A 13570-nucleotide genomic window follows, 5' to 3' on the forward strand; every position below is an offset into this window, starting at 1 on the left:
ACTAGTCTAGATCTTCTCCAGAGTGGGATTTCCCAGTGCGATTCTGTCAGGTCAGGGACCTGAATTTATGTCTCAAGTATTCCAATGTATTTGGCAAGATGGGGTGTGAAGGCCATCCATTTTACCCCATATCACCCACAAACCAATGGCCTATGTCTAAGATTTAATGGAACTCTCAAAAATATGCTAAACACTTCTGTGGGGATGGATGAAATGGACTGGGAATGCTACCGACCTCATCTGCTATTTGCACATAGGGAAATTCCCCAAGAATCTACAGGCTTCTCCCTATTCGAATTGCTGTATGGCCGCAGAGTGCGTGACCCACTAGAGTTGCAAGGGGAGTACTGGGAAGGAGGACCACAACAAACAAGTACTCCTATTATACACTTTGTTCTCAAATATAGAGAGAAGCTACATCAGATGACCCAGATGGCACAAGAACATCTTTTCCATAGCACAACAGAGACAAAAAAAAACTGGTCCAACTGACATATACAAGAACGTAGTTTCCAAGAAGGGATCAAGTTCTCCTCCTGCTTTCTGTAAAACATGACAAGCTACACGTGGCTTGGGAAGGCACCTAAGTAGCGACTGCATGATACAACATATGTGGTAACCCCCCCCCCCAGACAACCCTCAACAGTACAAGACAGTTCATATTAACATGATGAAGTATCTGGGAGGAACCAGTGTCATTGGTTTGTAGTCTCCCCACTGAAGACAGTGATGAATGTTCCATTCCAGACTTTTTATCTGATCAAAAGGAACCATCCACATCCAGCATGTCATCCTGGGAGAACAACTCAACTCAAAACAATTACAGCACCTGCCATGAACATATGAGAGAATCTTTTCACTCATTTCAGGTCATACAACTCTAGCAGAACATCAAGTGCTTACTGAAAAACACTCTCCGATTTGCTGCCAAACGTATCAAATTACAGATGCAGTGTGTATAGGAATACGCAAAGAACTGGATGAGATGCTATCACTTGGTGTCATGTCCCTCCACACAGTCAATGGGCAGCCCCTGTTGTTCTGGTGCCTAAAGGTTTTGTGTTGACTACTGGAAGCTCAATACTATCACTACCACAGATGCATACACTATGCCCAGAATAGGTGCACTTTTAGACTGGCTTGGTGGGGGGGCTAACTATCTAACTAACCTGGATTTGAGCAGAGAGTACTGGCTGATTTCACTGACTGCAAAAGCACAGTCCAAATCTGGTTTTAGCACACCATTTGGTTTGTATCAATTCACAGTCATGCTATTCAGTTTTAAAAATGCCCCAGCCACATTTCAACAGCTAGTAAACTCTACTAGAAGGCTGCCAAGACTTTGCACAAGACTATTTGGATGACATTGCCATATACAGCCAGACCTGGGATGATTATGTCAAGCATCTTAAACAAGTCCTAGATAGAATCTGCTCTGCAGACCTCACCCTATGTCCCGATAAGTGTCACCTAGGCATGGCAGAGGTGCCTTAGTTAGATCACCGTATGGGTGGAGTGGAGTAAGTGGAGGCCAAAGCCAAATGGCCCACATCCTAAACTCAGAAGCAGGTTCAGGCTTTTCTCAGAACTACTAACTATTACAGAATGTTTATAACAAATTACAGCTAAATAAACCCCTCACAGATCTGGCTTAGAGGCGTTCAGTCATAATCCCACAGATGGTAGCTTCGCCCCATTGGCTCCTCAGCCAAGCACATACACCAAATGTCTGAACCTGCGGTTCCTCTCGTACTGAGCAGGATGACTATTACGACAACTCGGCGGCGCTGCGGTATCGTCACGTTTAGGGGGGATTCTGACTTAGATCTGACAAGCCAGAAGAGAGCAAAGACCATACAGTGGACTCCTGAATGTAAAAACAGCTATGAACACCCTGAAATGTGCCCTCTCCAGTTTACCAGTGCTTGCAGCTCCAGACTTCAGTGGACTTTTCATAGTTCAGACAGATGCGTCCACAATTGGAATCGGAGCAGTCATTTCACAGGTGAATCATAAAGGAGGACATCCCATCATCTTATACCATCACATATCTCAACAGAAACGACTGCCTTGTAAAGTGGCCTATGCTACAGTAGAAAAAAAATGCTTAGCAATCATATGGGTATTGAAAAAAAAATGCAGCCCTATTTATGTGGCAACAAGTTTACAGTGATCACAGCCCAAATTCCCTCAGCTGGCTACAACGAGTGCCTGAGGACAATGGAAAGTTACTACGATGGAGCCTTGCTTTACAACAGTACTCTCTTACTATACAATGCCGCGGTAGCAAGGAACATGGCAATGTAGATGGTATATCTAGATAAGAAGAACAGGGGTAAGGCCATCAAGCAATGCATCAGACCCTACCCAATAATGGGGTGCCTTGTGGCATTCCATGGGGGGGGGAACATGGAGACTTACGTTATGGTGTCCAGCAATCATGCATCTATGTCTGTGTATATGTATGAATCACTCCAGGAGAACAGCACATACACCATCCTGCTTGAGCAGTGGGAGGCAGGACTAATGCCCAACCCTGGGGAAGTGAAGGGTATGACCAGCCAATTGAACAATAGAACTAACAGCAAGGGAATGGGGTATTAAGCCCTGGGGATTTTCAAAGGGCACACAGAGGACCTGGGTGAATTCAGTTGTTGCAGAATTGTTGGACATAGTGGCTGCGGTGCCACGTCTGATGGAAGTATTGGCTGCTGAACCACTGAGGATCTAAGTTCCGAGAGGAGTTGGTTACTGCTGGAATTGGGAAACGCTGTACTTCTGGAGCAGAGGTGCCAAGTGCTTATACCATTTTGGAAAAGGAGACCCTGCTGGTCTGTGTGAGTGCCCTGGAGTAGGAGTTGGTAAGAGAATTCTCAATTAGTTAACACTAATGCAGCTGGAATTGTCACTGGACCACTTATATCTAATTGCCTGGAGGGAATGCTACTCAGAGACTGAGAGGTTCCTATTGGATAATTGACTGCACTTTAGGGGTTTGCAACTTATGGACTTACCTACATCAGGAATGTTCCCAGTGTGGAAAAATAGTTCCATTTGGTGTTCTAATGTGTAATAAAATCACTACAACCAATTGGTGAAGATGTGAGCCTTGTATGTGACATCACAACTTGTGTCTGGGGGAATGTGAGATATTATAATATTCACATGCTACTTTTATTGGCAAAAAAAAAAAACAAGTTGTAATGGACAAGAACATCATACAATGTGACCAATGTATTTGCTTTATTGAAGGCCTTCTCGCACATCTTTGGACACTTCTTGGATTCTTTGACTTAGAACCTTCACAAACATATAGAAGGGCCCATTTATAGTTGCAAGTACAGCTGCAATTCCATACTTTTCCTCACAGTGAGTTGCTAAACCCCTTTCATTATACTGTATGTACTATACTTGCGTCAAAATACAACTTTGCACCTGTTGCAAATCAAGTGCAGCTCTGCTGTCAGCACATTGAAAAAATCTGGCCGAAAATTTGAAATAAAGAGACGCCAGGGTCCTGTGTTCAATGCCGATTATAGGTTGCCTGAATATGACCACAAATGTTCTTAACCCCTAGAACACAGCAAATGTGACTGTCAAGCATGTACAACAGCTTCCTACTTGTTATTGAGTCACACGGCCCTGAAATAACCTCTCTGTAAAAAGTGGTCCCACAAATGCATTGTCTGAAAGGCATCCCAAGTAGAACATATCCACCTCGACCGCAGAAATTGTGCACTGGGATGCCTCTCAAACAAGTGGTTTTGTGCACACTCTTAGAATGTAGCTATGTGTTACGGGCACATCGGTTTCCTGTATATATTTGTACATAAAGTTTGATCCTGCACTGTGAATGTGATATCCAAAAAAGGAATTGTATCCAAGTGTGTCGCCAAAGAAAAGAAAATACCCTCCACCAAACCACAACAATAATGTACAAAGCCAGCCAGTGATGATTCATCCCCATCCCATATCCCAATACAATCATCAATATAGTGAGAGAAAAAAAAATTCTACACCTATGGATTATTATCTCTAAAGCTGTAGAGACCTCAAACCAACCCATAAAAAGGTTAGAATAAGGAGGAGTAGAGGTCTTTTTTATATGGAGGGTGGAATGAGCTGTCCTTTGTTTCTGAGGAAGTGGCTGGATGCCATGAAATGCATAAAGCAGATGGTCCAATATTCTGTTTGCATCAATGTTTTTACATTTGGAAATGAATAGTTATTTTTAAATTAAGTGGATGTCTTCTCTGGTGCTCTGTTGGTCTTTCATCTCCTATCCCTGAGCCTGACCACTTGAGTACATATAATAGTGGGTGACACCTCAGGGTACTAACCATAACTGATCTCCTCATTGGATCCTATGGCAGCTCAATTAAATGCTCTGATCCTTCCTCTCACTCCTAAAGTAAGCTACTCCTATTGAGGCCTACATCTGCCCTGGGCCCTTCTAACTACCTCATCCAGCAAGTTGTGACCCAGGAAAGAGGTCAAGCACATGGCAACTTTCTCTTATATACTGTATTACATTTTTGCAAAAAATATTGTTGGGTATTGTATTGTGTGCCGGAAAGAAGCTTATAAGATCTTTCATCATATGAATCGTTTCACAGTACAAACTTTCCCATTCTGATGTGAAGTATCTTTTATCTTTTGCAGCTGATGTTTGTGATAAAATTGACAACACATGCTCAAACCATATCCAAAAGGTGGACAAAGCATTATGTAAGTATAACATTCCACTAAATTTAGGGGACAGTGAGTGTTGCCTCATTTCAGTTATGGGTAGATACTGGGGAGCCTGTGATGTAGGTCTCTCACTGAACATAGTGAGTGGTGCACAGATTCTGTGGAAAGCATAGGGACTTCATGCCCGAAAATCCATCACTGTAAGGAAAAGTTAGGGGGTGCTAAAGGGCAGAACGTGGGGAAGGAGTTAGTCCTTCAACCAAGGACCACCAATAGGGCCAACAGGTGCAGAAGAGGGGTGACAAAGGTACAGAAATGAGAACAGGATGGAGTGGGCAAAGATCAGTGACATGATAGCAAGGGGCCGAGAGAACTATAACATTTCACTAAATTGAGGGTACAGAGAGCGTTGCCTCATTTCACTTGTAGAGAGGTATTGAGGAGCCTGGGATGTAGGCCTCTCACTGAACATAGTGGGTGGTGCACAGATTCTGTGGAAAGCAGAGGGACTTCATGCCCCAGAATCCATCACTGTAAGGAAAAGTGAGGGCTAAAGGGCAGAAATTGGGGAAGTAGTTAGTCCTTCAGCCAAGGACCACCAATAGTGCCAACAGGTGCAGAAGAGGGGTGACAAAGTTACAGAAATGAGAACAGGATGGAGTGGGCAAAGATCAATGACATGATGGCAAGGGACTAAGAGGACTATAACTATAACATTTCACTAAATTGAGGGTACAATGAGCATTATAAAGGCACAAAAGCTGATGTCAGAATGTAACAGGTTTCTTAGATCTCCAATTGTAAAGCACTCACCAGATATGGGAAGAGGCCCAGGTGCACCGCCCTGAACCGTCAGCTAGAGGAGGGGATAACCCTATCATGAAAAAGGCAGGCACTTTAAAGGATCAATCTTCCATACAGACTTATAAAGTAGTAGGTAGTTTATTCAAGTTACATCAGGATACAGCCTTACAAATTTTGTATCATAAGACACTTAATCATAGAATCTATGATTACAGTAAGTGTCTTATTATATGAAACGCATAAGGCTGTATCCTGATGTAACTAGAATAAACTACCTACTACTTTATAAGTCTGTCTGGAAGTTTGATCCTTCAAAGTGCCTGCCTTTTTTCTTGGTACAGTGAGCATTTCCTCATTTCACTTATAGAGAGGTACTGAGGAGCCTGGGATGTAGGCCTTTCACTGAACATAGTGGGTTGTGCACAGATTCTGTTCAAAGCAGAGGGACGTCATGCCCCAAAATCCATCACTGTAAGGAAAAGTTAAGGCTAAAGGGCAGAACATGGGAAAGGAGTTAGTCCTTATAAGCCAAGGACCACCAATAGTGCCAACAGCTGCAGAACAGGGGTGACAACGATCAGTGTCGTACTGGACCGGTGGGGCTCCTCTACCATAAAGGAATGAACTGCACTCATAGAATTGGAGGTTGGAGGGGTCCCCCGGGGACTGCCAGGAGCCTCTGTGCCCCCTGAAGGCTCCAGTCCGGTACAGAAATGAGAACAGGATGGAGCAAGCAAAGATCAGTGACATGATGGGAAGGGGCTGAGAGGATGAAGACTCTGAGAGTAGGGGTGTGGAACCAGGTCAGAATTAGGCGTGAGCAGGAAGACTGGAGCAGGAGGACTAGAATGAAGACTCTGGAATGCAACAGTGTGGGCGTAGAACCAAGTCAAGATACGGTTTGTCAAGACAGACTAAAGCAGAAGGACTGGAGCAGAAGGGCTGAAACTAGGAGCAAGACCAGACAGTGCTAGGAGCAGGAGGGGTGAGAGCACAGGAGCTAGGAAATAGGCTGCAGTGCTCTAACCATAGTTAGTGCTCAAGCACAGGATATGAGGAGGGCTGGGCTTATATAGGGAAAAATCAGCCCTAATTGGGGTAAACCAGGGACCCAGATGAAACACAAATGAGAGCCGGTGGTTTGGGAGAGCAGCCAGGAAGTCCCAGGATCAAACCCCAGCAGAGCATGACTATCACTTCACAATGGAACAAGGTGGCTGAGGGTTTGGGTTATTCTGTGAGCTTGGGTAGGTAGTGGTGAACCTGGTGACTGCTGGCACAGACAGACTAGCATGGGTTGCTTTCAATATGTGGATTCGGGTAACAAAATATGTATACATTTATAGTTATTTTTCAAAATTCATATAATATTTTATACTCCAACTGAGTGAGTTTGTCAAAATGGAGGTGTATTTTCCCTTTAATGGAAAAAACATCTTATTAGCAGCTTCTTCATGATGAGAATCTGTTTATAATGCGATTAAACAATGTTTTTCATTCTAATCTACACACCTCATTGCTCTTACAGCAGGTCCAGTAGGAAAAGCTTTAGAAACTTACACAATTCCCTTTCTGGTCTTCGTAAAATTAGGTAAGTAAAACATTTCCCTAAACCAAATCCCAGTTGGATGCCTTTAATGTATTTCATTCTGTTCATAGTGCAATTAAACTGACTTTGCCATTCTAATATACTGTGTCTCTATGTTGGCAGGCAATTAATATTGCTGGCAATCTCATTATTGTGTAAGTATAACATTTCCCTAAATCTAAAGGGGTACCCTGAACATTGGCTCATTTCATCTCTAGAGAAGTCTCTGCCCAACAGGCCACTTAATAAATGACACTAATGAACTGTATAAATTGTATATTTCTATACATACGTAATGGCGTGGTTCATCTGTAAGTATGTTAAAGAATGGTCAATTCAAAGCAACTTTTCAATTGGTCTGTATTATTTATTTTTTATATATTTTTTTAGTTATTTGCCTTCGTCTTCTGTTTCCAGCTTTCAAATAAGGGTCACTGACCCCATCTAAAAAACAAATGCTCTGTGAAGCTACAAATGTATTGTTATTGCTACTTTTTATTACTCATCCCTCTCCTATTCATATTCCAGTCTCTTATTCAAATCACTGTATGGTTGCTAGAGTACTTTGAACCCTAGCAACCAGATGGCTGAAATTACAGTAGTAAGTAGTACAGTAATTGCTGGAGAGCTGCTGAATAAAAAGCTAAATAAGTCAAAAACCACAAATAATTAAAAATGAAAACCAATTGCAAATTGTCTCAGAATATCACTTTCTACATCATACTAGGGGGCCAATTTACAAAGGGTCGAATATCGAGGGTTAATTAACCCTCGATATTCGACTGGGAATTAAAATCCTTCGACTTCGAATATCGAAGTCGAAGGATTTTAGCGCAAATAGTGCGATCGTACGATCGAAGGATTATTCCTTCGATCGAATGATTCGAAGGATCTTAATCCAACGATCGAAGGAATATCCTTCGATCAAAAAAAGTTAGCCAAGCCTATGGGGACCTTCCCCATAGGCTAACATTGACTTCGGTAGCTTTTAGATGGCGAACTAGGGGGTCGAAGTTTTTTCTTAAAGAGACAGTACTTCGACTATCGAATGGTCGAATGGTCGGACGATTTTTACTTCGAATCCTTCGATTTGAAGTCGTAGTCGAAGGTCGTAGTAGCCCATTCGATGGTCGAAGTAGCCCAAAAAACACTTCGAAATTCTAGCCCTTTAAGAATTCGAAATCGACTATTAGAGAAAAACTTGAATTAAGTTTGACCAAATTCGATTCAAATTTGATTCAAGTTTTCGGGTCATTTAAATTTGTTCAAGTTTTATTAATTTGATTTTATTAATACATTTCGACTAGCCACATTTCGAATTCACGGGAGGTTATTGGAGTTTTTGAAATTTGACCTTTGATAAATGTGTCTCCCCGGTCTCTAATTTGGTTTGAGTCAGAATTCAATCAAATTGGAATACTGCGACATGTTCAGGATACCACTGAATCCTGAATTAGTTACATCAATTTATTATATACAATACATATTTTATAGAATAAATGAATACCACCCATTACTAAAGAAACAATGCATGCATAATATTAGATATAATAACTGAATCATTTCATATGTACAGACAAAGTATGGATTTAACTCTTTTAAAGTCGTTTTTTCCTTTTTGCCGCTTTATCAGTCCCTACTCTTCTGGGAAGGTTCCACTAGATGTTGGGACATTGTTTTTGGGAGTTGTCTCCATTCAGGAACAAAAGCATTAGTGGGGTTGGGCACTGATGTTGGGGATCAGGTCTGGCTCACAGTTAGGTTGAGGGGTCTGTGCAGTCAGGTTCCTTACCATCTCAGCAAACCCATTCTAGATGGACCTGGCTCTGTCCATGGGGGCATTTCCCAAAAGTGCTCACAAATTAGGGACCCCACAATTGTCATTATATGATGTAGTAGCCCCTGAGTCAGCAATGATGGCTGTGGCTTAAATGACAAATTCCACTCATAAGAAGGAGCAATAACCTACTTTTGCCATATACAGGTCTGGGATCCATTATCCAGAAATTTTAGAATTACGGGAAGGCCGACTCCCATAGACTCCATTTTATCCAGATAATCCAAATCAAATGAATTTTTCTGTGTAATAATAAAACAGTCGCTTGTACTTGATCCCAACTAAGATATAATTAATCCTTATTGGAAGCAAAACCAGCCTATTGGGTTTATTTCATGTTTACATGATTTCTTAGTGGTATGGAGATCCGAATTATGTTATGACCCCTTATCCGTAGGTTCTAAGCATTCTGAATAACAAGTTCCATAACTATAGTTTGTCATTTTTTTTAGCTATGTGTCAGATTGCACAAGGGCAGTTGCCAGCAGCAACCAATTATTTCTGTATAATTCAATCTTAACAATGAAAGAAAATGCCTCATTGGTTGATTCTCTTCAGCACAGCTATTTGTAGCACCAATTAGTGATTTGGTTTCATTGTTCTTCATAAAGCACAAATTTCTTATTGTTTGCTCTGAGTAAATGAACTGCAAATTAGCCCAGTACATAGGGAATATCTTACAATGAGAATTTATTGATGCAGGGAATGGACTGGTTGTCATTATGGGGTCAGAAAAGACTGAATAAGTGCAAGTGCTAGAACACTAAGGGGCACAAGAAGCACTAGCACCCCAGGAAAATCTGGATCCCCCAGCTTGGCCTTTGATAATTAAGCACCTTTCTATGCTATTTTGTTATACCACCATGTCATATGACTTCTGAGCCTATCCAGTGGCTGATATCATATATATATATATATATATATATATATATATATATATATATATATATATATATATATATATATATATATATATAGGTATGGGACCTGTTATCCAGAATGCTCGGGACCTGGGGTTTTCCGGATAGCGGATCTTTCCGTAATTTGGGTCATAATGCCTTAAGTCTACTAGAAATTCATTTAAACATTAAATAAACCCAATAGGCTGGTTTTGCCTCTAATAAGGATTAATTATATCTTAGTTGGGATCAAGTACAAGCTACTGTTTTATTATTACAGAGTAAAAGGAAATCATTTTTAAAATTTGGATTATTTGGATAAAATGGAGTCTATGGGAGACAGCCATTCCGTAATTCGGAGCATTCTGGATACCGGATAAGGGATCTTATACCTGTGTGTGTGTATATATATATATATATATATATATATAAACACAAAAGTGAGGTGCACACCAGGAACTTTTCAAATAGTTAAAAAAGTTCAATTTTATTTAATGCATTTAAAAAAAAAGGTCCGTGAGTGCGATTCTCTGTCTACATAGTATCTTATTTTCTGGCTATTGCACACAGGCACAATATACCTACTATACGAGTAGTGCCGGCATATATTGCTCTATGTTCTCTCTCTCTTTCTCTCTCTCTCTCTCTCTCTCTCTCTCTCTCTCTCTCACACTCTCTCTCTCTCTCTCTATATATATATATTGTTCCATGTCAGTTGTTACTAGTAGAGTTACAGCATTTTCTGTACAATTATATGAATTAATGCTATAGTGCAGCAAAACAGAATTCCCCATTCTTTTTGTTCTTGCAGTAGCTCTTATTGGAGATCTTCTTTTAGCTTTGTTACTGTTGGTTCTTCTGATCATCACGGCATTATGTGAGTATAACATTTCATTATATTATATAAAGGTAGAAAAATCCTTGGGGCAATAAAAGCATGTCAACCAGGGCTTTCACTGGTTCATTTATATATTATATTGTATATTTTTCTTTGCATAGACTAAATACAATATTTTTGTATATACATACACGCTTATGTAGAAGTATTTTCAGTAGTATAAAACAAATGAATATAAAACAAACGAAATAAAGACGTAATGCTTTTAATTTTAGTTGAATTGTTAATTTACACTTGCTAAAATTGAATATAATCTCTGTGAATTAAGAGTTGCCCATTGTAATAATGTTTCTTTACTCTTGCAGGTGGTGTAAGTAGAAATCTTCTCATAGGGTTGATAATTGTGGCCCTTCTGGGCTGTGCAAAATTATGTAAGTATAATATTTCCCTAAATCTGAGGGGTACAGCTCATTTCATCTATAGAGAGGAGAGAGGGTCAGGCCCTTTACTGAAATCGTCCAATCATTTTTTTTGTATTTGGGTTTATATGTTACAAACCCACAAATGGTATAACTCAGTAATCTGAAGTCACATGGTATTCAGGGTCTGAAATAAATTTGGCCAGGAAATACATTTCCAAATTTTCACAACTTTTAGTAAGTTATAGCATGGTCTACTTTGAGCAACTTTTCTTTTTCATTTTATATTATTTTGCCTCCATCTTCTGCCTCTTTTCAGCTTTCGAAGTGGGGATTATAATGGTTAAATAGTTGAGAAAAAATTAATTTTTCAGTTCGAGAGAAAAAATTGTGATTGTTGGAAAAAAAACCCCCACCATAAAAAGCGTGATACTTTTGTTATGGCAGCTCTGTTTATTTTTATTTATTTTCAAGTAGAAGTCGTACATAAATGGTAATGTTAATCACATTGATCTACTTATTTTCAAGGAGGCTGAACTGAAAATCACAAAGGAGACATTTTATGTAAAAAAAACAAGAATGTACAAGTGCATTTTACTCATTTAGATATAGCAGGAATTCAAAAAGTTGTGTTTCTGATTACTTTATTGAAAATTCCTGCAAAAAACCTACTAGTCCCGCCCATCTGTTCCACTTCTTGTCCACTGAATTATCTGGCTGCGCAAGGAAGCCTCAGCCCACTCAGCACATTGCACTGTAGGATAAGAACCAATCAGCAGCTAGGCTGACCTGATAGGGAACTGAAGCCTGTCTTTGCTTGTGTGACTGCAGGGCTGTGATTGGCTGTCCCCCTCCTGTTGTGCTTCTGGCAGGGACCGTTAGGACACGCCCACAAGTCATTTGAAACACATACAGGGACCAGTGAACATCTATAGGGAGCTCCAATAAAAGGGCCATTTGTAAAGATATTAATTTCTACCACAATGTGAAACCAACACTACATATTATTCATAATTGCCTTCAAAATTAGGGTTTTTTTAACTTAACCTATATGTCTCCTTTAAATATTTTAATGAACTGGAGGACAGATTCGCTGTTCATAAAATGCCTGTAGAGGCACATTTATCAAGGGTCGAATTTCGGCAAGTTTTTTCAAACTCCCATAAATTTGCATGAATTCAAAATTTGAATATTTTAAACTTGCACTAATTTAAACGACCCAAAAACTCGAATCAAATTCACTCAAACTTGAACTTTTCGGAGAAAAAACTCTAATGTCAGGAAGGATGCTAACATCTCCAAATTGATCCCCCCACCTCTCCCACTGATTTAAACAGTCATTGGTCAGGTTTTAGGTGGTGAAAAGTCTAATTTTAATTTTTAAAGGACCAGAGTATGATAAATCTCGAAAATCAAATTAGAAATTTTTAAAAAACTCAAATTGAATTTGGATAACTCCCTAGTTGAATTTGACAGTTTTGCAATAAAAACATTTCAAAAATTCAAATTCCAATTTGACCCTTGATAAATCTGCCCCTAAGTGAAGGCTGTGACAGTAGTACATGGGAAGACACGGGGACGATGCAGAAAAAGTGGGAAAAAATGATTGATATAGAGGCAAACAAGGAGGATAGAATGACAAAGGGATTCGTACAGCACAGGGGAATACATGGGATGGGGGGCTGAGAGGGTAGAGCTAATAAAGACCACTTGTACCCTATAATAAAGGCAGTAATATAGTGCACAACAAGAAAACACAATTTATAAAGAAAGAGCAAAGCAAACTATAACAATCATAAAATAAAACATGCACTCAGTAGACAAAGGGAAGTCTGAATGACCTGTTTTCTACCAAGGGAAAATATTTTTCATTTTATATGAAAAAAGATTTTCAATTTATAGTTATGAGTCTTAAATGCTATTTGTTCCCAGGTTATATTTTGGATAAAGTAATAGGAACATTGTATTGTACAATGCTATTCTAATAAACAGTCTTTTTGTTCTTGCAGATGGAAACCGTGAACATTTGACTAAACAGCTTGAAAAACTTACCATGTTTGAAAAATGTAAAATGGCTTATGAATATATCAAACAATTAAGTAAAGTAGGTAAGTGCAGTGAGTGCTGGCTCATTTTATCTATAGGCAATCAGAGGGGGCCCTATCCATACGTATATTATGGGGGTTATTTACTAAACTCCGAATGCACAAATCACAAGAAAATCTTGATTTTTTTTAAAAAATTTAATTTTAAAAAAATCATGAATTTTTCGGAATTTATTAAACCCCCGAGGATGGGAAAAGTCAGAATCTGAAAATCCGGCATCTCAGACCTTTCGAGGTTGCGTATAAGTTAGTGGGAGAAGTCCCAATGATTTTTTTGATGTGCGCTGAGTTTTCGGGCAAAATTCGGAGTCTTCGGGTGGAAAATGCGAAAGAATTGTGAAATTAAAAATCCGAACAAATCGTGAAAATTTTAATTTTCCTCATTTCT

General features: G+C 39.6%; 1 protein-coding gene across 7 annotated transcripts in view; it reads left to right on the top strand.

Annotated features, from left to right (window-relative positions):
- Positions 1-13570, top strand: part of LOC121395701 — a 46121-nt gene that overhangs the window by 18694 nt on the left and 13857 nt on the right. For 4 of the 7 annotated variants that reach the window (XM_041569979.1, XM_041569975.1, XM_041569981.1 and 1 more), the window contains 5 exons: positions 4663-4728; positions 7025-7087; positions 10632-10697; positions 11024-11089; positions 13087-13185. In XM_041569979.1, the coding sequence (XP_041425913.1) occupies positions 4663-4728; positions 7025-7087; positions 10632-10697; positions 11024-11089; positions 13087-13185 (360 nt within the window). The remainder of the gene's footprint in view (positions 1-4662; positions 4729-7024; positions 7088-10631; positions 10698-11023; positions 11090-13086; positions 13186-13570) is intronic. The other 3 variants (XR_005962629.1, XM_041569978.1, XM_041569980.1) reach the window with 3 other exon arrangements.

The sequence above is a fragment of the Xenopus laevis genome, chromosome 7L, assembly GCF_017654675.1.
Source record: "Xenopus laevis strain J_2021 chromosome 7L, Xenopus_laevis_v10.1, whole genome shotgun sequence".
NCBI lineage: Eukaryota > Metazoa > Chordata > Amphibia > Anura > Pipidae > Xenopus > Xenopus laevis.